This window comes from Gopherus flavomarginatus, chromosome 12 (assembly GCF_025201925.1).
Source record: "Gopherus flavomarginatus isolate rGopFla2 chromosome 12, rGopFla2.mat.asm, whole genome shotgun sequence".
Taxonomy (NCBI): Eukaryota; Metazoa; Chordata; order Testudines; family Testudinidae; genus Gopherus; species Gopherus flavomarginatus.
This window is the reverse complement of record NC_066628.1, coordinates 49,621,691-49,646,788: the sequence shown is the minus strand read 5'-3', so window position 1 is coordinate 49,646,788 and position 25,098 is coordinate 49,621,691. Positions and strand designations below refer to the sequence as shown.

Here is a 25,098-nt window from a genome sequence, read left to right as displayed (position 1 = left end):
ATCCAACACATCCAGACTGCATGGGAGCGTCAAGGGTGGAATAGAGCTGGCTTGGAAAGCCAGGTCAGACTCAGAGCAGATTCGACTGAGCGTGTTTATTTGAAAGAGCTTGTTGAGGCTGGTCTGGCGGCTGCAGCCCTCTCTGTATAAATAGTGACACTCTGTGGGCTGCCCTGAGACACACGCTCAGAGGCCGGCTAGATGATGCCGTACTGCGCCAGCTCGTGGAGTTCCAGGTGACTGAAAGCTTCCCAGGGGCAAATCACGGTGATGTCTGAAAGGGGAAAACCAGACAGAGGCAGGAGTCAGCGTGAGCCAGGATCTGGCTGCTGTCTGGGCAAAGCCCTCTCCCCAGCACTGCTGCTTGGCACATTGTCCCTGCTATAGGCGCCCCTAGTCCCAATTCAAATGGGGCTCATTCCATGCCAGCGCATCCTGCCTGTGCAGTGGAGACCAGTGCCACAGGGCTGGGCGCTGTTTACCCAGGGCAGAGCTCTCCCGGGCACTCTGCCTTTGTCACCCAGCAGTTCTGGAAGTTCATTCTCTGGTGCAGGGGGAAAGGGGGTCTGCCAAGGGGGAGGGACGGGGTGGCACAGGGAATTAAGACACAAGTTCAAGTCCTGCTTTAGGCCATATGAGAAACTGACCCATGTGCAGTCCCTCCTGGTTCCATTTATCCACAGCAAACCCAGCCAGGGCACAGCTGGAGGCCACTTCTCAGGAGGGGACCAAGCGGATGGGGAGCTGCAGGTCAGGGCTGAGCTGTGGGTGGGGTGGGAGTCCAGCACAAGTCGTGGTGGAAATGCAGAGGGGGGTTGATATCTGCACAGCTGTGAACCTCTCCTCAGGGCTGAGGTGTCTCTGCAGAGCGGGGTAGGGGAGGCCTGGCTCCTGTCGTTAATCTCTCCCTTTCATGTGGAACACATTCCCTATTTCCAAACCAGTCAAGCCCCAGCTGCTCGGTTACCTGTTCCCAGCCCCTCCATGCCAGGGATGTCATCACCGAACCTGCAAGGAGAGACACCATTACATCACTCTTCCTGCCTGGGCTCAGCCTGGAGCATCCCTACCACCCCCAGTGATCTGTGACCCCCAGCTGTGCCTGGAGGGGTGTGGGATGAAGGGCTGGCCAGAGGGAGCCTCTCCAGCAAATACCCCTTGCTGGCTCACTGGCCAGAAACCCAGCCTTGAAAGAGCCCATTGCCTGAGTCCCCAGCACCGTAGGGCAGTGAGGTAGCTGTGGTTCTTTGCACCCTAAAGGAGAACTGAGCTCTAGGCAGTTCACTCTGGGTGTGGAGCCTTTGCAGACCTGACACCTGCAGAATCTCACTGCTGCAGTGAACTGCCGAGCCCCCAGCTGGCTGCATCTCCCTGGACGTGGTCAGTGAATGGGCGATAGGGTGAGAAGACCTTCCCGACTCTGGTCCTCGGTGCAATGGGTGGTCTCCTCTCATTTGGCTGCTGTTCGGGGCACTCCTTTCTCTTTGTTAAAGCCCCCACCAAGGTCTCCCTGCTCTGGTGCCAGTGGCTCCCCTCCTGCTGCATTGTTGGGCTGTCCCGGTTGAGTCCCCTCTAGCCTCACATGGGTTCCCCTAAAGACCACAGTTCAGGGGGAGAGTGGATGGGGGTGGAGCAGTCTCACAGCAGGGCCCCGCCCCCGAGCTATCTGGGGCGTAAATGCTCAGGGGCTGCAGCTGTTACAGCTGGGGGGCAGAGCCCAGGCCCAGAGGTTAGTCCTGGCCAGAAGGGGCTGGCAGTACACTGAGCCCTTGGGTTAGGCCAGTCACCGCAGGCCCTGCCTGCTCACCAGTACAGGGAGACCAGACTGTGAGAGCAGCACTCCCACCCTACGTGCTCACCCTTGGGTCCCCTTCTTGGGTGGCTTGCTCTTGAACTGCCTGGTTTGCCTCTGTTTGAATTTGGGGGGCCCTTTCCTGGGGGTGGCTGGCCCTCCAGTCACCCTGGTGGCTGACTTGATCTCCAGCTTGGGGGGCTCCAGGCTCATGCCTGCAGTGGGGTGTCAGCTGCTGGTGCAATCCACTGGCTCCAGGTCCCGGCTTCTCCCTGCAGGTCACACGTTTGGCGGCAGAAAGAAAGAAAGAGAATTGGCCATGTGAGGGGAGCAAGGAGATGGTGGCCCACAGAGCCCGCTGAGATGGGCCACCAATGCAAATGTACTGCCGCCTTCCTGGGTGGCTAGCGGCAGCTGGATGTGGTCTGAACTAGACCCAGCCCCCTTAGCCAAGGGTGTAGCAGCAGGCTCCTCAACCCAGCTGCTGCTAGAGGGGGGACACAGCAGCACCCCAGCGGGTGTGGGTCACCCAAGTCTGCTCGCCCCTGGGAGCAGGGAATGTGGGTGGTGCATGGGATGACACCTCCCTCTAGTGGCTGACTCACTCACTGACTGCCTGTTAGTGCTTTAGCTGGTGGGGCAGGGGGATGCGCTTTCCGGTGCTGAGCAGCCACAGTTCAATCCCCACCCGTGACCCTGGACCGAGGTTTTCAATGCCCGCAAGGGGCTGTAGCTACCCAGCTCCTGGGAATGAACAGGAACTGGGTGGCCAACCCCCAGTCAGCTCTGGCCCTCCTGCCCAGGGGGCTGGTGCACACAAGAGCCAAGAACAGAGCTGGCTAGCTAGGAGTGGGGATGCAGACCCTCCCTCCCACGCCCTTTAAACGAAAGCTTTAGCCACTCACCAGCCCAGAGCGGGCCAGGGCTCCGTTCCACGGCTCAGTGACCCACTTGCCAGCCGCCCCTCCCCTGCTGCAGAAGAAAAGCTCCTGCAACCTTGGAACTGGCTGAGCTCAGACAGCTCTAAGCTCCTTATTGCAAGGACATTGCCAGCACTAGGGAACGTGGGACAAAGAAGGGGCTTTAGCGTCTGTTTCTTTAAACAGCAAATCCCTGAAGTTACAACTGTTTGCTCCTTCTCCCCTGACCTCCAACATCCCAACTCTCGTTCCAAGCCTGTCGGGAACCTGGGGGCAGCGAGGGCTGAATGAATCTGGGAGGCTCTTTGCTGGGTGCTGTTATTGCTTCTGACACTGGGGGTTGGGAGCAGCTGGCGTGCTGCAGCTGCTTCTGGTTCTGGTGTCCTGGCACAGGGAAGATCTGAGCATGCAAGGTCAGCTGGGACCAGCACGGTGCAGAGGTCTCTTCTCGCCGGTTAGTGTTCAGAAAGCCCTGGGGTCACATGCTTAGCCGTGTGCATGGCGGATAATGTGTCACAGCGTGTTAACAAGGATATTCCAGTCCCACAGCACCTGCGTGGGACTGAAATATCCCTGCTGGCTTGTTTTAAACTGTGCATTTGCAAGGACAAAACAGGTCCTTTCTCCCTGGGACTGGGGCCCTGAAGTCTGTCCTCCAGGGCGCTGATCCAGCACGTTTATCAGTATGGGCTGTTGCAAGCACAGGAGTTATTGGGTCCCAATTAGCTAAAAGTCACATATATTTAAAAAGACAACGATCCAGGTCTACAGATAACGCATCGCAAGATTAGCATTAAAATGAGCTCTCAGAGACCGTTCACCGTGCACACTGCTGGTTACATTTCCCTCTCCTGGGCAGTGAAAATAGCCTAGTCGAGAGCCAGTTTGATCATGTAATGAGAGACTGTCCCACAATTCATACCCACCAAGGGCAGAATTAAGGTTACATGGGCAAGCTTAATTCTGGCATTTTCTAGCTTTTGAGGGAAAGGATGGAGCTGTTAGGAGATAAATATAAAGGGACATGATGAAAGAATACAACATGACTGGAGAGAGAAGGCAGGTAGGTGATTTCAATGCATCCTTCAGAGCACAAGATGCTACTCAATCAGTGAAAAGCAGCAGATTTAAAAGCAATATGAGGTAAAGGTTTACACAGGGCCCAGTTACCCTGCAGAACTCATTGCCACAAGACACCACTGAGGCCACAAGCTCAGCTGGACCCACAAAAAGACTGAACACTTCTGTGGGTAATGAAAACATACATGAGTTAAAAACAATCTCCCCCCTCTCCAAGTTTGGAAAGGCCCTAACCCCTCATGTGTCAGGCCATGAACTGACCTTTGGAGTAGGTGGAAATGTTACCCTATAATAGCTCGTGGGTGGGGAAGCTTCTGAAAAAGCTGGGGCTGGCCACTGGCGTAGATGGATCCCTGCTCTTGTCCAGCCTGCCAGCTTGTGGGTTCCTGCGCTCCGCTCGCCAGCCTTAATGCTGTTCTTTTACAAGTAGCCATGTGGGACCCAGTGCTTGCACGGTCAGTTCCTGTGCAACAGGAGATGGGAATAACTGGTGGGGAGGGGTGCAGCATCCATGACTTCTGCTCCAGTGTTAGCATCTGGCCCAATTGTACCTGAGAACCCAAACTCACCTCCCGGTTGCCAGCTCTCATGATTTTATCACAAGTCTCAGTGCTGGGGTCTTTCTTAAAGCCCCAGGCCCCCTGCATCATGCCAGTACGCAGTAATTTCAGCGTAGTGATTTTCTAGCCCTCGCAGTGGCACACGGAACACAAACCCTAGAGGCTCAAAGACCAGAGCTCTCATGATTTTTAAAGCCAATCCTGTATTTTTTTAGGGGGGAGGGTGCTGACTCCTGGTTTCTTGAATGCTCGGGGTTGGTAAATTACTCTCACTCCGTTGTTTCTATGAAGGGGTTTCTGCAGTAGCATCAGTCTTCTATGCCCAAGAAACATCTCCGTTCCAGGACGAGTGACCCGGGGTGAAATAGCAAAGCATCGTCAGTTACAGTCACTCCCAAGTGAAACCTCAGGCAGTTTAGCAAGGCCTATATAATTTGTGAAAGGAGAAATGGGTTTTTAAAGGCCAGATGCTGGTCTCCCAAAGCCGGAGGGCTAGTATGCTATCCCGCAAGCAGCCCTCCCAGGCTACTCAATAGCCTACTAGCCCCTGGGCATCGAGAGGTCAGATTCTAGCCCCTACTGTTTATTTCTCATGGACAAATGATCAGAGTTAGGAGGTGCCTACAACGAAGCTTGGGTCTTCAACAGCGAGTGCCATTACGCAGCCCCTTATTTGTGAGGGATTTCAGTGATCCCCTGACCCAGCCACCTGTGCAGTTACTACCCATTCACAGACGCTGCCCCTTCGAAAAACCGTCCTCCTGGCTTCTCCAGCTGCAGAGCAGCCCATTCACCCCACTCTGTGTTCTGCGAGCAGTGGCATTCCCTTCCGTTACCAACACCTCTCACAGCAGAGAGCTGGTCTGGGCTACAAGGCTGGAAAGGGACTCCGGGCTGCGAGTCAGGAGACTTGGATTCTAGCTTTGCCTTTGCCATATCTTGATTACATGACTTCAACATGCTCTTTACCCCACTGGCTGGCTGGCGCATTCACACTAAGGTAGGTGTGTGTGTGTGTGTGTGTGTGTGTGTGTGTGTGTGTGTGTGTGTGTGTGTGTGTGTGTGTGTGTGTGTGTGTGTGTGTGTGTGTGTGTGTGTGTGTGTGTGTGTGTGTGTGTGTGTGTGTGTGTGTGTGTGTGTGTGGTCTAGCACTCCCGGGCTCTGATCTGTCCAAGAGCCGCTAGGTGCTATTTCAATGCAAATAATAAAGTTAAGCATAGGTGTAATCTATTAAGCAGTCTCCTGGGCAATAGTGCAACATCTGCCTGTTTGCAGGATCGGGGCCAGCATCAGCAGCTGTTGCAGATCCCCTCTCTAGTAAGGCTTTAGTTTAACTATTGTCTCAGAAACATTTGGGGACTGATCCACGGCCATTGAAGGCAGTGGTGAGTCTTCCCAGCAGCTCAGGGCCTTTGGAGCAGGCCCTCAGCACCTACAGCCACAGCAAGCCAGAGGAAAAAACTTCTGCAAACAACTGGACAGATTTGTGTATCCTGCCTCCTCTGCAAATACCCAGAGCGGTACTAATCTGAGCAGGGCTGCTCTCCCTGGTGGTTGGGCAAGAGGTCAATACTTCTGCAGATACTAGCCAGGGGCTAGCAGGCCTGATGGGGCTGACAACAGCCCCAACTTGCTCCATAACAAATGATTGCAAGGGGAAGGGGAACAGGTCGACACTTGGGGCTCCCCCTGGCAAGAGCAGCCAGTCAACACTCTCCCTTTCAAAACAGTTTTCAGCAAAACCCAGCCTGTTTGCAAAAAGAACATTTCCTTTCCTACCCCCTCCACCGTTTCCAAGCCTTTTCCCCTCCCTTGGATCCACCCACCCCACTTCCCAGTTTGGAACCAGAAAAGGGGAAAGAGCAAAAACCCAGAACATTTCAGTTAAAAAGAATCCCATAAAATTAATGTTTTAAAGATTTTCTTTGAAAATTCATCCATCATGGCAAACTCCGGTCCTGAGCCTTTGGCTGCCCCTCAGAAACAGACCGAGCCACCCGGGGGTTTGCTACGGGCGCTCGGCGGCTCTTTCAGCAGCCTGGAAGCACGGACAGCTTAGAGCACCCCAGCTATTATCTGTTTGGTTCTTTGGTGCCTATCCAGACTAGCCACCTTGGAGCAGTTCACGGCAACAGTCTGATAAGATTCGAATTCACCCTGCACCGGCTATTGGCACCACGGCCTAGTAACAACTCCGTTCACCCCTCCAATCACTTGGCATCCACAGTGGAAGGACCGACTAGGATTTTAAAGCCCAAGAAAAGGAACTACAGTCTCACACAGAGTGGCAGAAGAGGACAGAGCCAGGGAGGTAAGCGAGACGAAGGCTGGAGCACACTGACACCTTATGTAAGAAGCTGAACAGCAGCAGCACTTGGTGTGTTGAAAGCAGTGCGGATTACTTACCCTGCTGCAGATGTTTTCCAGGGCCAGCTGCACCAGGCTGGCACTAGCCCCAGCCAGCTCTGACGGTCCGTGCCCTAGAGACAACACTCTGACGGTCCTTGCGGGCGGGTGGGTTTATTCTGCTCCTGGGTAATAGGATTATGACCCTTCCTTTAGAAACGGGTAAGCTGATCTCATTTCTAATGGGATGTCCATCGTTCGGGGTGATGAGATGAGAGGGAAGGCGTTGGGGTAATGCTATTGCAAGACACTGTCTTCTCTCACTCATCTGATTGGGTATTTGATTGTTCCGAGGGGCATTTGCTCATCTCTCTGGCTCTGCCCAATATCTCAGTGTGCAGTGGGGTGTTTGGGGTAGAACAATTTCTAGCAAATAAATTATCGGCTGGACTTTGCCTTCTCTTCAGTTTAGAAGCTTGTTGTTGGGAGATCCCTGGCTGGCAATCAACGACCTGGGTGTTCCCGGGAGCAGACTTTGGCCTGCAGCTCGGCCGGGACAAGTATTCCAGACAGCAGAGCTACTCTGAGTGCAGGATCCTTGACTGGCCCTTGCAGAACCTGCTGTCCCAGCTGTCAATAGAAAATGTGCTTTGCACAAATCTGCAATATTGGGCTCAAATGGGCTGATTCTCAGAATGCTACTGCCATCAACCACAATTGCTAGAAGACTGGGCAAAGCGACTGCTACGGGGCTCAGAAAGCGAGCCCAGATCATTGCAGGGTTCACCAAGCTCGGCCTAGGGGCACATGACATTTCCTTTCCAACTCATGACATGTATTGCCATATGGTTAGCGGGCGCACCCATGGACCCCAGCCCATTGCGCTAGGTGCTGCATGCACATATATCCATCGGACAGTCCAAGGAGCACACAAGCTGAGTGAAGGCATTAATTAATAGCAGCTACAGTGCAATTAGCGTGTGACACCAAACAAACCAGGAGACAAAGTCCCTGCCCCTAGGTTCATACAGGACAGGAAACCCCATGATACGAGGGATGGGCCCCAGACTCAACCCATATGGATCCCAAGCTGCTGTCCGATCTTGAAAAGCAGCGAGGTCACCGAAGGCCTGGGCCTCTGGGATGCTACCCCATACGACAGCATCCTCCTGGCCGAGGCTAGCAATGCTCTAACCCCTCCTGTGCTGATGAAGTCAATGGAAGCCACAGGGCCCTGAGCCACTTGGAAAAAATCAGACTATTTACCTAGCAACCAAGCCTGGATTCAGGTGCCCACCTTTCCAAAGGCTGGCCCTGGGCACTAATGCAAGGGGCGGTCGTTACTGCTCTGTAATTTCCTGTCTGGTATTCTTAGGAACCTAGGAATTGCCAGAGTAGACAGAAGAAAGGGTCCACCTACTTCAGTTCCCAGTGCTCAACCCTGGCCACAGCTAGCTGCTTCAGAGGAAGGCACAAGAGGCTACATAATGGGCATGTTATTCCTTATCTGTCCACTGGGGAAGTTTCTTCCTATCTCCTAGTAGTGAAGCACGACAGTTGATATCCCTTCCCCATTTTAATCCTATCTACTGTCACGGCGGATGTTCCTCATTCTCCGTAGGGCTGTTTAATCCTGTTCTGACCACTGCTAAGGTGTTGGCCCCAGCTGACAATAAATATCTGTGACAGGGAGTCCTATGGGCCAAGTGACTATCATGCATTAATAAAAGAACTTCTGATCACTGCTCAATTTCTTGGAAAAGCAGCTCCTTGGTCTTTGCCCAGGTTTCCTGTGGAAGCACCAGTTTGTCTGCTGGATGAGTATCATTCCAAAGCTAATCCTCTTGTACTAAAGCAATTAGAAAAAGGCATAATCTCAGTACACTTTAATTGAATTTCAGGCCCTTCCACTAATTACAATTAGTTAGGCTTCAGCAAATAGGATTATGCGAATCCAGGAAGGTTTTAAGGACACCATCTGAACTGGTTACTTTCTGATAAAGACAAGGACCCCTGTTAATTATTGATTCCATCTTGAGTTTTATGAGCACAGGCTGCTAAATAGCTAGCAGGTCTTAGTGGCACCTGACTTCATTAGCCAGATTCTGCAGCTGGGGGGGTTAGTTTCAGTCAAGATTTCATAAAGAATCTCAGACTCTACAGCCAAACGCAGCAAGGGCACGGCTCTGGCGGGCAGAGTTTTAGGGGGGGCTGGTGCTTTCTGACATGGACCCCTTAGCAAATGGGAGAAAAATGCTATCATTTAGCACAAAGAATGCAGACAGATTCCTCCGCGGACCCTATACACCACTCCAGGGTGCCTGGGGAGGGGGAGCAGATCTGCGGTGCCAGGTGCGGCAGGAAATTCCATCAGTGCAAAGCACTGCACCACCCCAAGCATCTTTGGGTCAGCTGCCTTGCTAGGCGTGGTACAGGAGGTGGGGCTCCACAGCATATGCCACTACAGAGCTTCTGTGCTGTGCCACATAGCACAGCAGCCGCTAGACAGCTCTTGGAAGGTGCTGCAAATTAGAGCAGCCCTGCAGCTGCTCTTATTTATGCCTGCGCCATTTTGACCACCACAGCAGCCCCCATGCCTCTCGCATGCCACACTATGCCTCCCGTGCTCCATCTCCTGGAGGCAGGGAACAGACTCTCTGTCGTCCTCCTCCATTCATACAGAGTGTCTTCCTTCACAGATGCACAAATCCCTGAAATGCAGCTACATCTAGGGGCACAACACCACAGCCATTTGCCAGGGAACCATTCTCAGAGGAGACAGCAAAGGCCACTGTGTGCAGTGGAAGCAACAGGGTGGATTTAAGAAGGCAGCAGGCAATTGTTCACACTTGAATCGGAGCAGGACTCCACAGCTAAAAATCACACACTGACCTAAGACCTTTACCAATCTGAGCGGTCAGCAGGCTGGTTTTAGATCCCGCCTCAAAAACCTGCACCCGCAACAGCACAGATCCCCCAGCACCACACTGGGGCAATGGTCCAGCACGGACCCCGAGGGAACAGCTCTCCTACACTACTTGGGTTTTCACAACGCTGATTACCCCTGCTCTTGGGGAGAAAGGATCACATGACTGCAAGCCCCCTTCCGGCAGAGCCCAGCCCTCAGCTGCAATTTTGATTGTAAAATCCCCAAAGTTGCTTTTTGCTGTTGATTGATCTCTCTAGCAAGCAAGGAAACCTCTGCCCCAGGGAAATAAATGCTATGCTCTCATCTCACAATTCAGAGCTAAGCCAGGCTGTTCAGTGCACTGGACTCACCTGATATGTTTTGGGGGGAGATCTCCAGGTCCAAAGTGTCACTAGGGATCTATCGTCCCCTTATAGAACTGAAAGGGGACCCACAACCAGCAGCTGATTTATACGCTCTGCCCCCTGGTTCTACTGCAGTGAGAATGTCTGAACAGAAGAGGGTGGGACAGATGTGTGCCTGAGATGGACCTAGCCACCTCTGCAGGAGTTTCCTCTCCCCTCCAGGAAGAGAAGAGAAACCCCATTTGCTGTTGTTTCTTCATGCAAGGGAACCTCCCCCATTCTCACAAACAGCTGCAAAATAACAGGTGAGGGAGCGAACTCATTAAAGAACCAACCAAGTGAGGGCACTGAACAGGGTTTTAACTCTGTGTGTACCAGGATAGCTTCTCTTTACTTTGTGGTAGCAAGCCTGGCACAGTGCAGACTATATAATCAGTGCAGGCTCAGGCGACTCGCTAGAGCTCCGGTATTAAATCTTTACTGAGAAGGGGTACACAGGATCTCAGGTTTAGTGTGGCTTCGCAAGGTTCTGCCCGGTTGCTAACACAAGCAGATCCAGCTTTCTCCTTGCAGTCTATCCCATCTGCAGTCAATGGTCTAACGTACACACTTCATTCAACCGTGATGCAGACAAAATCCACACGCTCACTGCCCGGACTGGGTACTTTTCCCTGACTAGGCTGGGGTGCCAAAAGTCAGCTGCAGCCATCTCGGGTTAACCAGAAGAAGCAGCATGGCAAAAGGCTGGTGCCACTGCTTGGTACCTGCTGAAATCCCCTTGTGCAGGGACAGGTACCCACGCTGAATACAGTCAGCTCTGAGTCCAGTGGGCCAGCAAATCCCACTGGCCCAGTGGAAAAGCCATTTCCTCAGGAGGATGAGGGGACAGGTTACAAACCTCAGCGAGGCCTCCTCTGAGAAAAAAAGCTGGGCTCCGGCAGCCAACCCCATCCGAGGGGCCGACATGACAGAAAGCCTCTACAACAAGCGCTTACAACATGCTGAAGCCTCTAATAAGTTTAGAAAGACACAGCAAACAGGGTGGTGCTAAAGGGCTCCCAGGCCCTCCCAGGGAATTGCAGGTTATGCACTAGGCTCTTCAGCTCCAGCCACCCAGCAGCTGGGTGAGGAAGCAGTGTTGAGGATCCAGAGGGGAGCACAGCTGGCCATGCATCAGGGGAGAGAGAGGACTATTTATCCAATCCACAGTGGGGTTTTAAGGAGGGCTAAGGGACTTAAACTCCCAGAGAATGTGGGATTTGGGTGCTGAATTCTTTGTGCCCTTTGGGATTCCCAGCCTAGATGTTAAACAAACAAACACTCTTAAAGCAGTGTGCGCCAGGAGCGACTCCACTGCGTTAAGCGTGAAGTAGGGCCAGGTAGGCGTTGCACAAGCCCAGAACAGAGACACACGCCTAGAAGAGGTTCACATTTTTAAGCACACGGGCATGAATTTATTTTCACCCAATTTCTGCCAAGAACTGTAACTCATACCAATAAATAATGGCAATCCTTTTCCAACCGGTAGTCAAACTAGGCTCTTGAGCCCAAGAACCAAGCTTAAAAGGAGACGGACAAACTATGTTAAAAGAGGAGCCTTTTCGGAGAAGGGTAATAAATAAATATGGGCTCGCTCGCTCTCTGGAGTTTGTCATGCCATGGGAGAGGAGGAGCCATGGTAGAAGCCAACAGTGTAGGCTGTGAACATCAGTCTTTCTTCATGCGGAATCGGATTTCCATCTTTAAAATCATTTTAATGTTCTCATCTTCTATGTGCTTTTCCACAGCTGCTAAGGCCTGTTCTCCCCCATCCTGGTAGTGTTTCTGCAGCTCCTCTACATATGCAATCCAAACACAGTTGTGACAGCCACTCATACAGCAGTTAGTGGGGGGAAGGAGCGTTGGGGGCTTGGAAAAAGGGGGCTCTGTGTCTTTCAAAGGTTCTGAGCCCCCCACAGCGCAGGGCTCTCCGTCACTCTGCTGGGGATCAGTCTGAGAGCCATCTCCTCGGGTGTCCGAATGGCTTAGATGGTGGCTAAAATCTGCATTTGTCAGGTCCATGGAAAAACTCCGAACATTGCAGAAGCAGCTTTTTAGGTGGTCTCTGCGAGGAAGCCCGTCCCAGAAAGGAAACCCACATCCCTGCAGTCTCCAGCGCTGCGTGCACCTGAAGAGTTGTAGATTTACCTGGCAATGAATAACAAACTTACAAGAGATGTCGAACTGTCACATGCTGACGGCTCCGCACAGCCAGGTCTGGTCCATTGTTCTGATGGCCACCCGTGCCGATGGGACTATCCACGCAACCCCTTGGGTGGGCCCAGCAGCGTGCAAGGCTCGCAAGACCAGCTCGGGTGCAGGGAGAAAGGCAGGATTCGGTCCGCCAAGTGCACTCGATAACCCCGTATTGGGGATGGAGGAGATGGGTCCAAATACAGGCAGGAGATCCCTCCATCCCCATCCAGCCTCCTCCCCCTCCCCCATACAGCCCCCCTGCTCCAACCCTGCTCCCCCAAACAGTCTCCCCGTCCTCCCCCCATACAGTCCCCTCCCCCATACAGCCCCCCTGCTCAAACCCTCCTCCCCAGCCTCCTCCCCCTCCCCCTCCAGCCCCCCTGCTCCAACCCTGCTCCCCCAAACAGCCTCCCCGTCCTCCCCCCATACAGTCCCCTCCTCCTTACAGCCTCCCCCGCTCCAACCCTCCTCCCCCTCCAGCCCCCCTGCTCCAACCCTGCTCCCCCAAACAGCCTCCTTCCCCCATACAGTCCCCTCCCCCTACAGCCCCCCCGCTCCAACCCTGCTCCCCCAAACAGCCTCCTTCCCCTCCCCCCATACAACCCCCCCGCTCCGCGGCCCCCTCCCACACAGCCCCGGTGCTCACCTGGGAACAGGCCCCGCCCGCGCTGCTCCGCCCCGCCAGGCCCCGCCCGCACCGGGCCGCCCCCTGGAGTAACATCCAGGCCGCGGCGCCCTGACAACCCATCTCGCCTCCGCGTGAGCGGCAGCTTCCTCAGCCAATAGCAGCATCGGTTCCGCTCGGCGCGAACCAATAGTTGCGGAGAGGAGGTGCCTAGGGGCGGACCAATGGGAGTAGGGGATTGGAGGGGCGGGCTCGGGGTCAGCCGGAAGTGGGGGCAGTCAGGCACGAGGAGGACTAGGAGGCGCACGTGGGCGCAGGCTGCTCCCAGGCCCGATGGGCAAACAGCCGCCGCCGCCGGGTCCTTCGGGCCGCGGCCTTCGGGGGGAGCGGCGCAGGGGCAGGTCGGTGCCGCCCCGGGCTCGGTATCTGGGCTCGATGGGGCGGGGGGTTCCCTCCGGGTCCCCCGGACTCTGCGGGGCCGAGCCGGGCGCGCCTGTCACCGGGGTGCCTGGTCCCTTCCCATCGGGCTGGTCTCGTGCGAGCTCCTGCCTAGCACAGGCCAGTAGACACCCCCCTCCAGTGGCGCCTGCATCCAGCCTCTGAAGTGTGCGACTGGCTCCGCCTTATCGCCCTGGGATGCCATCTCCCGCCCCGGTCCTTGGGAATCTGCCTCCGGGAACCCACTGCTACCCCCCACCCCCCGGTCTAGTGAATGTGGGACTGTTGTTTTACGTGCCGGCAAGGCAACACCCCAGTCCAACCACTCGAAGGGGGGTGCAGGGTTGTGTAGCTGTTGGGCCCAGGATAGCAGAGACACAATATGGGAAATATCTTTTGTTGGACCAGCTTCTGTTGGTGAGAGAGATGAGCTGTCGAGCTTACGCTGAAGAACAGCCCTAGTGTGTCAGACCAAAGGTCGATATAGCCCAGTATCCTGTTTTCCGACAGTGGCCAATGCCAGGTGCCCCAGAGGAAATGAACAGAACAGGGAATCATCAAGTGATCCATCCCCTGTCACCCATTCCCAGCTTCTGGCAAACAGAGGCTAGGGACGCCATCCCTGCCCATCCTGGCTAATAGCCTTTGATGGACCAATTCTCCATGAATTTATATAGTTCTTTTATTAACCCTGTTATGATCTTGGCCTTCGCAACATCCTCTGGCAAAGAGTTCCACAGGTTGATTGTGCGTTTTGTGAAGAAATACTTCCTCTTGTTTGTTTTAAACCTGCTGCAGAGCTCTGTCAGCTCGCTAGGTTGTCTCTTTCAACAAACAAAAGCTGGTCAACTAAAACATATTACCTCACCTGCCTTGCCTCAGTGAGAAGAGGGACAGTCAGCTGGATAGACAAACCCAGTCCACTGGGCCTGTTTCTCAGCTCAGACTCTGCCTCCTATTTACCTGGCCCTGTGTGCTGCAGCAGTGAGTCCTGCACTTTTCCCTGTCCTGGCTTCTGACCTCGGTTCGTCTCTTCCTTTTCAGCCAAGAGAAGAAGAAAACCAACTCAAAGCCCAAACATGTTGATGAGCAGGAAATCCCCTATCGGCTTCGGGAACTCATCAAGAGCAGAGAAGAGATGAAAAACCCCAAGAACAGGAGGAGAAGGAAAGCAGGTAAAGGCCAACCTCCCTGGGGCCTTATTAACCCACCTGAAAGATCCCACCACACTCAGACTAGGTCTAGTTTACACTAGTTACATTGACTTCACTGAAAATGGGACATGGCCCCACCAGAGGTCCCTTCCATTGAATATCTTGGTTCCAGGGGTGGCCAGTACCAGCAAGTAGCAGAGACCCTGGAGGAGGCAGTTCTGGCATCATCTGCTGCCAGGTTCTGTTCTTCCTACCCCTTGTCAGTTGCTGGTCATCTCGTGCTCTGACACAGGAGGGTTTATAGCTCTTCTTGGGAACTAAAAAAATCTGGGTTCCAAATTCCCAGATCTACCACAGAGGCTGGGCAGGTCATTGTTTCTCTGGGCTGCCCTTCCCCACGTGGAAACTGGGGACAGCACTTCCCTGTCTCTTGCTCTTTATCAGGGTCTTGGATATTTGGTGCTGCCACTCTAGCGATGCCTAAGATTAGTGAGGCTAGAAGAACGGGGAGGGGAGAGGATTCGGATGTACACGACTGTCCAGTATCTTGGAACCTGCTTTTTTCTGGCCAAGCCCAAAGGGTTGCTGAGTGGCAGCATGAGGCTGCGGAGCGGATTCTAAACATCAGAGGAGTCAGGTTCTGCCTCAGCTTCCGACGGGAGTAGCAGGTGCAAACACCCTATCTAGATCCTACGTCCCTAGGATTTGTTGTGCCAGGGATGGGCAGAGTCCACAGATCTTTCTTCTCCCTTCCTCTGTCAAATGTGTTGTGATCTTGGCTGCAGTGAGCAAAAGGAAGCCTGCGGCCCAGGATGATATTCCCGTGCCCAAGTTCAAGAGGCGGAAGCAAGAGTCGGTGTCGGCTTACATCCAGCGCATGGAGCAGGAGACCCAGCACGTCCTGTTTCTCACCAAAAACCAGCTGCAGCGCAAGCCTGAGACTGAGGAGCCGGCCCCAGAGAAGTCACAGAAGAAGAAAGAGTAGGTCTGGGGGGAAGCTTATGCTGGAATGCTCTGATGTTGCCTGGGGAGGAGACCAAGCCAGTCCCCAGAGGGGGCAATTAACTGACACCAGCCATGGCAGAGACTGGTCCTATCCTCCCCCTGGGGCCAGTACAGGAACTTTCCCTCCAGGGGGCAGCGTCATCCATTGTCAGCCATCCAGCAGCTGGTACTGAGCTCACGCAGGGCAGCCTGTGCAGACCCGTTCTGAGGAGGCTGCTGCACCTGGGTGATACCCAGAAGGCTGGGGTGAGGGGTGTGCCCCTGAGGTGAGGGAGTGGAGTTGTCAGCTCTTAAAGGGATAGTGTCAGGTTAAAGATCGGGGGACCTCAGTTCGGAAGGTGCTGCACCTAGAAGTAATTAGAGACACCCTCTGCCCTGGAAGCTCCCAGTCTGAGTCAGGTTTAAATCCTGTAGACGGGTCTGTTCTAATCAGAGTGTTAGCACCCTTCCTCCCAGCCCCAGCACCCTTTTATTAATAAGCTCTCCCTTCCTTCTGAATGACCCGGCTCGGCATCCTTAGATTTCAGAATAAACGACTGGAGAAAATGCGAAAGAAGAGAGAGGAGAAGAAAGCAGCAATGCTGGAGAAGGCCTTGTTCCAAGGTAGGAGCGGGTACGGACCGGCAGTGCTGTGCTGGCTCTGGGCACAGGGCTGGAGCATGGAGCCCTGTCTCTCTGCCATACCCAGGGGGAGGGGTCTGCAGGTGGGAGAGGGGTGTAGAGGAGGTTTGCGTTACCTGAAATTTGGTCCCAAGTTCTTCTGCTTCCTTGGCTCCTCATTGTCCTGGCTCTGTGATGGGCTGCATATGCCCAGGGAGCTTCCTGGGAACACAGTGTGGGGCCCAGCCAATAGCTTGCTGATGGGGCAGTACTTCCTCCAGCCTGCCTCGCGAAATGCTGCCCGCAGATCCTTGTTAAGCTTGGCATTCTGCTTCGCTCCCTGTGCTGTGCTGTTCTGCAGCGCTGTTCAAAGCGGCTCTCCCCAGAAGTGGCTGCATTTCAGCAGCAATCACTGTATATGCTGGGTCTTTAAAAAGCTTTGGGGTGCTGGGAGCTGTTGGGTGTCTCTGCTGGCTCCTGTTGACCTGAATTTGATGGGTTCATTTTTATGGCTCGCCACTGATCGCATTTGACCAGAAGATTTACAGGTTTTTGTCCAGTTTAGACTACAGAGTTTAAGAACTCAGAGAGTTCTGTATTGGGAGAGGACTCTCGGGGTGCTTGGCAAGAACACGTACACGGAGGACAAATTGATAAAATCTTTATTGCCATTAACATAAAAATAAGGAATGCAATGAAACTTATAACTGCAAAACAGTAAATGAATTTCAAAACTTCTGGTGGTAACATTTTTATAACATACTCACCCCCTTCCTTGGGAGCCTAGTAATAATAGGAGGTGGAGGACCAGCCTCACTCCTGGCAGGCCTGATTACACAATGGTGCTGGCTTCCCCAATGGTTAGGAATGTTGAGTAGTTCTACTTCGCTGCACGAGCTGAGCTGACAGCATGATAGAAGATCGATGACAAGCACTCCACGAAACTGAAGCTTTAGGAGTTAGAAGATCTTAGAATTTAGAGGAGTGAAAACTAACCTAACTTACTAAGCGCTGTCTTACAAGGTATTTTATAGGATCGTGACCGATATAATTTAGGCCCAACCTACTACACTCAAATCTTGTTTCTGTATCCTAAGAAATTTATGGGGACCCTTCTCCTATAGGTTAGTGGATTATGACACTTACTTTCTAAATATATTAATAACGATTCTCTCACTCCAAAACTGCCAGCCTAGGCTCTCTGGATGGCCGCGAGTTGTGGTGTACCCTGTGGTTACCAACCGGTTGTAGAAGCCGAATAAACCTGTGATGTGATGTGGATAGTTCCTCCCTTTGGTTCCCCAAAGTTCAGGGACCATTCTTATCCGTGCCAAGGGTTGCCAGCTTTTATGCTGACATATTTATAACTAATTCACTTTCTGCTACATAGCAGATCTTACAGGCCAGTAGGCTTCTTGCATTTCAGCAAAACTTATTATTAGGAAACACATGCCTCAATGCACCCTAAATTCCAAGGAATTAATACTGATAAAGGAAGAATGAAATGGATTAAGTTTGGAAAAGGAAACATTAATTAATACTGCTAGCTGGATTAGGAGGATATAATAGCTAGCAAAATAATCCTATGGGCTACACTTGCACCACGACCGAGATCTCAAGAAACGTTTGTCTCCTTCCCGCCCCTTCCTTTCAGATCCAGTCCAGTTTGGTGAGGTCGCCATGCAGCCGCCAGCGCTTACCGTGAAGCCCAGAAAGGGGGTAAACAAAGAGAAGGTAAACTGTTGCTCCCATCTCATTTCAGCCCTGGGCTTGTCACCCAGCCCTGCCAATGCTGCTCAATCAGCCCTCCCTTCTCTTCCCCTCCACCCCCCATCTGCCTGGGTCTCTCAAGCAGAATTTGCAAGTTGTGGGGTTGCCGAACTCTCTTGCCAGGGCCCTGGATTTGAAGCCAGCTCTCCAGAAGGACGAAAGCGGAGTGGAATTAACCTGCTGGCACCATGGGGCCTCTTGAGCTTAGTAGGAATTTTCTTGACAGTAGAGACTTGGAAGCCCCTGGCATCAGTCGCTGCCCTTTGGCAGGTGCCTTCTCCCTGCGCCCCGCTCTGCGGTGGGCTCCGTTCCTGGCATTGACCCTCTGTCCCTTAACAGTGGTTCTCTCTCCATTTCTGTAGGCTCGTCCGAGGCAGCTCCTGCTGACGGCTCTCCTGGCTCCTGGCCACGCGGCTCCTGCCCGCAAAGCTGTCCCCATGTCCCTCGCTCGCCAGCGCATCATGGAGGAGGAGCGGGAGAGGGTCATCCAGGCCTACAGGAACCTAAAGAAACGCAGACAGCAGCAGGCGCCCGAGAGCTGCCTCGCAGGGGACAAGCAGGAGAAGCCAGTCTGAGCCCTCGGGCAGCCAGTGGTGTCCTGGGGGGGAGATGTGGCTTTGGTCTCTGAGTACATGTGGGGATGCTGATATGGTGAGAGGTGTCCTCAGGTGCTCCAGGGATCTGCTGTAGGGGGAGGAGCCCTCCCCAGTCAGTCTGACTGAGTCACCAGGACACAGGCCCAGGAGGGCAGGATCTCACAGCCCCTCCCTCAGTGTGTGGAGCACAAGGCTCTTAGCCAAGCAGTGACAGCAGCCAGCCCCTCACCTGGTGTAACATGCTGCATGAGGTCCCAGAACTCTGCTCTGCCGCCTTCCTGCCGGAGCAGAACCACCTGTGACGGGAGGGTGCAGGTCACTCCAGCCCCCAGACCTGAGTCTTTGGGATCAGCTCCTTGTCACTTGCAGGCTCAGCCCAGAGGCGACACTGTGTTAGCAGCAGGAGGCAGGCACGGTGCCATGGCCTGGGCTGTGTGCGGAAGGGAGAGTAAAGGGAAGTGCTGGAAAAACCCATTTGTGACCATGCATCCCTGCTGCTCTCCGAGTGCCGCCTACCTTCTTGGCTGGGGGAGCTCACTGGGCCAGCGCCCGGAGGTGTCGAACCCGCTGACAGGAAACACTCTCGAAGGGGCAATCTCACACAGCGCTGCCTGTTTGTGCCCCGGACCACCTCACCCTAACCGGGCACAGGCAGGGCAGGCCCCAGTGGTGGCTGCAGAGCCGGCAGGCTGCGACTCCCAGCCTGAGCTGGGGGATGTTTGCTCCTTCAGCCAAACTCAATAAACAGCAGGAAAACGGATGGAAATCTCCCTCTGCATTTCTTCACCCATTTTAACCCACCTTTCCTGCCCCTAATCCCCGAGCAGGGGTCTGCTTCCTTCCCTGCCCTGCAATAGCAACGACTCCCCTGCAGGTGGCAGCCTGCACCCAGCACATGACCTGGCTAGCCAAGCCCCTGGCCCCCTCCCCTTGGCCTGCATTCCCCACCGTGGGCAGGACTGCTGGCCTCTGGCAAGGGGAGACTATCACATGGCTACTGCGCCCATCGCTGCAGCCGGGAGAGGGAGCTCCTGCTAGGTGCATGGCTTGTTCCATAGCCCGAGGCAGACGGGCTGTGTGCTAACGGCACTGGTTGAAACTCAGGACTCCTGGGTTCTCGTTGCAGCCTTGCTGGGCGACTTGTGGGCTCTGTGTGTGCCTGTGCCTCAGTTTCCCCATGTGCTATGGAGAAAACCAGGGTTTGAGGTGGGATTCCCCTGGGAAGGGTGGTCCGACCGTCACGGGGTGGTGCTAGAGAGGGCAGCCTGTCTTTGGTCTGCCCATGGCAGGCCTGTCTGCGTGGCACAATGGGGGCCCCCATCCATACCCTCCCCTCGCCCCAAGTCAGGCTGAGTTCCTCAGCTGCTCCTTAGCCCTCTGTCTGCCTCCATGCGGGACGCTCCTCCTGCAGCTTCTGCCTGGTAGTGAGGCTGCTCCTCTGTCCCTGTGCTGGGGTCCCCTTACCCAGCTCTGCTCTCACCCAGACAGGTGGGGAAGAGAATGACTTTGGGGCATTTTCTCAGCAAGCCACTGTTCTGAGTAGGTCCTGCACACATGCAGTTCCCAGCCCTCCCCTCCCTGGTCCCTGAGGGGGTTCACCTCCAGTTTTAACAGCTTTTAGTTCCCCTGGGATCCTCCCTTTCTAGCCATTGTGCCTCCCCCATCCCAGCTCCCTGGCACCACTTCCAGGAGCAGGGTGGTGAGGCTGAGCACAGGACTCTGCATTCAGCAGGGCTGGGGCTCCCCCCATGTGTTAGACTCAGGGTGGATCCCGGTCTTGAGGCCAGGAGCTCCAGTGCCCCCAGGGGAGGTGGGTGACAGCTCGTTTGGGGGGCAGGGGCTAAGCTGTTGGGTGTCCTGAGGTTTTCTGGCCAGACATCAGGCTGCCCTTGACTGGTTCCTGCAAAGGACCCCCCGCCTATCCCTCAGACACACTCCACCCAGGACAGAAGCCCTGGCTTGTTTGAACAGACAGTCTGTGGCTTGTACCCAGCCTGAGCTGCTGGGGCCTTGTGCTAGGAGATGGGCTGTGCCCCACCGGCTGCATGCGTCTCTCCAAGGGGTAATTATGGCTGGTGACTGTCAGGCTCTTCCCTGATGCGCTAGTCACAGGCCTGGGCTCTGCAAGCACCGCCCCAGAGAGATTAGCTCCAGGGACTTGGCCGCTTGCCCCCTCTCCCAGCCTGACTGCAGTGACCTTTCCTGGCCGGGGGGGGAGCTCATGTTCTACCCTGGCACAGCCTGCAAAGGGTTGTGGTTGGAGCCTCTGCCAGCATAACCTGGAGACGGGGGCAGGAAGGAATATGAATCCCTGCCTCATGGGGTGTTGGGTGTGCGCGTCAGGGCGCTGGATCTGCCTGCTCCATGCCCTGTGTAACCAGCCTAGTGCCCCCAACCCATGCTCCTGAGGTGGCATTGCCAAGTGAGGGAGCCCAGCAGCTGCCCCCCTTCCACCAACTTTCACTCTGCCCCTCTCCAGACCACGGTTCATGGGCTTGAAACAACCCCCGGTTCCTCTGACCCCAGGCAGCGTGCTGCACCCCCGCCCAGCACACCGCTGGCTGCTCCAGCCCAGGGCTTAGCCACCTGGAAGGCGCAGAACCTGGCTGCTGGGCGGATCGATGGCCCCGGAGGTTGGCACATCGGGCCCAGCACAGAGGGCTCTTTGCACAGCAGCTGTTTGTGACGGAACCGGCTGGGGGAATCCAACCAGCCCTGCAGCCACCTGGACGGGGGGAGGATTATGGCAGGGTGGGGTCAGCGAGCAGAGGGCGCTTGGCACCTCCCTGTATTGGGCCCACCGAACCCCTGCACCAAACTCCCCTCTCTGCCCTGCTGGGCAGTGTTCTTTGGCCCTCGCCTGAGCCGATGAGACCTGGGCCTGCCAGTCCTGCTGCTTCCATAGCACAGGCTGGCGGGGCCACCGGAGCGGGACTCATTCCCCCCCGCCTGTGTTTGCTCTCCGGGCTGAGCACTCAGCCCTGCCTGCCCTGCAGCCCAGCAGAGTGGGACACCCTGTCCCAAAGTCAGCAAGATGAAAATCTGGCAGCTGCCTCCTGTGTCATCACGGGGACTTGGCAAAGGTGCTGGCCCAGCGCACCCAGGATCCCAGCGAGAGGCACCACATGCCTGGCTCCAGCTGATCCAGCCTCTGCTCTGTGTCCCTATTTGCTAAGAACTGGGACCCCCCCTGCCAGTGACTGCCCCCTGCCCTGCCCCATTGCCGGGGGCTGCTAGGCACCCCCTTGTGGCCAGCTGTGGCATAGCAGCTCTCCAGCGCTCCCCCCCAGCCCCACAGGGATTTCCAGTGACTCAGCTGGGTCACCATCTTCAGTCCCCCCCTTCCGAGGTCACTGCTGTCCAAAGTGAGCGTCCCAAGCTGAACAAACTCTCCCACCTCTCTGGGCTATTCCTCAGTCTGCCTTCAGGGTTCAGCCTGTAGGCCCCCTGGAAGAGTTGCCACCTACCCCCCGACCTCTGGGCTTTAGCCCCATATGCCACAGCTAGGTCTTCTGCTCTCTCCTGGGCCACTTCCTAGTAAGCCTCTTACCTTCACATGTCTCCCAGTCTCTTCCCTGCTTAAGCCGGGTCTCTCCCAGGCCTCCTTGCTCCGAGCAGCCTACCTGGTTCTCCTCACAGCTGGTCTTTGTCACCCCTCAAGCCAGGTTCTCCCTCTCTGCTGCAGCCACCTTCTGCCCTTTGTAGGGAAGTGCCCAGTCCCCTCAGGTGGGGCTTGGTCTGTAATCAGGTTGGCTTAGGCCCCAGCTCTCCAGCCCATGGGACTGTTACTACCTGGGTTGGAAGCTTTTTGGGGCAGGGATTCGCTCTTGGTTCGCGCGGGTCCCAGGGCCCAGCTCCATGGAGGGCCCTGACCCCAATCTGGATCCACAGGACGCCTGTGATACACCTGCCGTTTCCCACACCGGTGAAACACTCGCCCTACGTGACAGCTGTTTTCCTCACTTTTCCAGGGTAATTTGACTGATTGGGCCCAGCCAGCGCTGTTCTTGCTGGGCCTTTGGGGAGGTTTCACCAGGGTTCATTGAAAGAGAGTTTTTCCCCTGTGTCTAATGCAGCTCTAGAATTTGTCTGCCGGGTGACACACCCTGGCCAGACACAGGGCTTGTGTCAGCTGGAGGCCTGACTGGACCAGTTCAATCAGTGCTTGTGCTCTTGGAAGTATAGTGCAACCCCGCCTCTGGCTCCTGGGCTCCCTGCACGCACCACTCCATGGAAGCCCCTCATTCCCCTGAGCTTTTACCTCTGCACATTGGCCTAGCTCCATCTTACAGCTGCACTGCAGGAGGCCCACAGCAAGCAAGGCCCCTTGAGCAAATACAGTCCCTGGGACTGCAGCACCCTGGCTCCGCCATGCCGGTGGGTGAGGAAGGGCCTGCCTGGCTCAGGCAGCACCTCCATGGATAGCAAGGCTCGCTCTGTGCTGAGCAGGTGTCTGTCCCGCTTTCCTCTGCAAACCCTGGGTGAAGTGGAAGAGCCCCTCCCCCAGCCCCAGCCTCTGCAGGTGTTTGTACCAGGTGCAAAGAAAGAGGCGATGCCGGGGCTGGGCTGAGAGCAGCAGCTGAAGTTCACTGGGAACAATTACAGAGAGCCCCAGGGGAGAGGGAACTAGCTGCAGTACTTGCTGCTCCTCCAAAGGCAGTCAGTGTGGAAGCAGAGCCCGCCCTGGCGGAGAGACTGCTGGGAAAGGGCCCCCCGTGAGCAGCCTGCGCCCCCTTGGCAGGCTGGCATGCGGCTGCCTCGCTCGTGGGGCCCTCAGCTCACACCAGGTTTCCTGCTGATGCTCTGGCAGCTCGCCCTACGTGACGGCTGGGGTGGGAGGGATTGCATGGCACAGTGCAGTTGTGGTCCGGGGAGGTACCCCGAGATCATCCAGTAGGGGTCGCTTGGGGTCTCCCAATGTGAATGAAAAGCTGCAGACCCCAGTAGCAGGTGCCCATGGGGTACGCTCTGCCAGCCACCTTGGGACCGGCCAATTCACTCGCCCGCTGACCCACTTTCTCCTCCAACAGCAAGCGAGGACATAGGGAAAGAATCCAAAGTGTGGGCACTGCCCCAGAGCCAGGCAGTGGGTGCACTGAGCCCCTACCCCTGCTGTGCTGGATTCCCCAGCAGGGTCCCTCTTGGCAGAGGGAGTCGTTAGAAGCCGATTTGCTTCACCTGCTGCACCTGGACAAAGGCAGGGCTGTTCAGTGACCATCAGGTGTCACTTTGGCTTTGCTCGCGGTGTTTGCACAAAAGATTTCCTGTTGGTGTTGATCTGCTCCGCAGCCCCTGCCTGCCTGGGTCCGACCGGCTCTGACGACAGCATTGCGTCGCTCCATTCTTGGGTTTTCTTTCAAACGGAGATTCAGTGCTGGTGGAAGGTGCTGGGCAGACAGGCCTGCCGACGGGCATCCTCTGTTGCCCAAGCAGATATAGGCTGGATAAACCAGGTTGGGCCCGGTGTCGCATGGATCCACATAGCTGCGTTGTCCTTTGCATTCAGGCTACAAGAGCTCACATTTAAGAGCTGTGATTTTTACCCAAGCACTGCATAACACCAAAAGCCGAGTCTGCTTGGAGCCACAGCCTTCCACCATGGGGGTGACCTTTGGTCTCCGCAGCCGTGCTCTGCAATGGCCATACTGGACCCTGACATCTCTGCTGTGCCAACGGGGTGCCAGCTAGTGCCCAGGTTTCCCTAGGACGGGCCCTTGGAGCTGGACTGAGAACCACCAGTGGTTTCAGGACCTTAGTTAGATTCCAGAAGAGCAGCAGGCGGTGGGAGCAGCCAGGTCTGTGGGCTAATCTTCAGCCTTGGCCACACACTGAGAAGCCAGAGGAAAAATCCCTGACTCTGGCTGGCATTTTCGCACTGGCAGAGAGCATGCTGGAGCCAGCAGTTCCCTGCTGCCTTGGAGGGGGCCTCGCCTGTCATTACTGGGGTCACTCCCCGGTGCCCCTCTGCCCATCGTATCCAGGGGATTGGGTATGAAGCAATGGTGCCTGAGCAAAGCCCCACTGGCCGCGACCCTGGGCGGTCACTGGCTGCAGCTGACGTGCCCAGCGCTATGCAGCTAGCCCCTGAGCTGTGCTGTCTGAGACGTGTGGAGACCATGGCTCTCAGCACAGGCAGGGCGGCCGAATTGGATGGCACATTACGAGCCCCTCAGCCAGCTGGCTCATTGTTCACTCCCTTCCCTTCCGTGCCCTAGGTGTGTGGCCGGAGCAGTCTGTGCCATGCGAGAGGGCAGGGCCAGGGTCTGCATCAGCTGGGCACAGCCCCCACGGCCACTCCTTCTATGCCAGTGGGCTGAACAGAGCGAGCCCGAGCCCTGCCCACCAGGCGCGAGAGGAGCTGTACTGTTCACACCTCTCACCTGCTGGCAGCCCAGGGAGCCCAAGGCCAGGCAGGACAAAGTGCTGATCCAACGGGCTGGGCAGTAGCCAGGGTGGGAGCCTCTGAGCACTGATCTACCCTGAAAAATCCCCCCCCGAGAGCTGGAGCTGCTGACCTAGCCCTACGCATGAGTGTTTCAAGTGTAGACACAACCCACGACAGTCTGAGCCCTCCCCAGGCAGATTATGGCCTTTCTGAACAGCCGCTGCAGGTTGAACACAGCTGGGCTAGTCAGACCTGTCTGGAGAGCGCATGTTACCCCCACCCTCGCTGTATGTACCCCAAAAGCTCTGGTCCATCACTT

The 25,098-nt window shown here is 55.5% G+C and overlaps 3 protein-coding genes across 6 annotated transcripts; 1 reads left to right on the top strand and 2 right to left on the bottom strand.

Moving 5' to 3' along the window:
* Nucleotides 1-132: 132 nt before the first annotated feature.
* PDE6G (phosphodiesterase 6G) lies at nt 133-8,542 on the bottom strand. Of its 4 annotated transcripts, XM_050919485.1 has the most exons (5): nt 7,965-8,542; nt 6,759-6,883; nt 1,860-2,064; nt 968-1,008; nt 133-274 (listed from the first exon to the last, which is right to left on the bottom strand). In XM_050919485.1, the coding sequence occupies exons 3-5, from the start codon at nt 2,003-2,005 to the stop codon at nt 198-200; spliced, it is 264 nt and encodes an 87-aa protein (XP_050775442.1). In that variant the 5' UTR covers nt 2,006-2,064; nt 6,759-6,883; nt 7,965-8,542; the 3' UTR covers nt 133-197. The 4 variants fall into 4 exon arrangements, with proteins under 4 accessions (XP_050775442.1, XP_050775443.1, XP_050775440.1 ...); XM_050919486.1 differs by lacking the exon at nt 6,759-6,883; XM_050919483.1 differs by lacking the exon at nt 7,965-8,542 and having other exon boundaries at nt 6,759-7,567.
* Nucleotides 8,543-11,396: 2,854 nt separating this feature from the next.
* On the bottom strand, nt 11,397-12,944 carry OXLD1 (oxidoreductase like domain containing 1). Its single transcript, XM_050920991.1, has 2 exons — nt 12,853-12,944; nt 11,397-12,158 (listed from the first exon to the last, which is right to left on the bottom strand). Exons 1-2 carry the CDS (start codon nt 12,925-12,927, stop codon nt 11,679-11,681), a joined length of 555 nt encoding a protein of 184 aa, XP_050776948.1. The 5' UTR covers nt 12,928-12,944; the 3' UTR covers nt 11,397-11,678.
* A 157-nt stretch (nt 12,945-13,101) lies between these two features.
* CCDC137 (coiled-coil domain containing 137) lies at nt 13,102-19,152 on the top strand. The gene is made up of 6 exons (XM_050919113.1): nt 13,102-13,232; nt 14,314-14,444; nt 15,209-15,404; nt 15,949-16,031; nt 17,683-17,762; nt 18,161-19,152. Exons 1-6 carry the CDS (start codon nt 13,165-13,167, stop codon nt 18,371-18,373), a joined length of 771 nt encoding a protein of 256 aa, XP_050775070.1. The 5' UTR covers nt 13,102-13,164; the 3' UTR covers nt 18,374-19,152.
* The last annotated feature ends 5,946 nt before the right edge of the window (nt 19,153-25,098 follow it).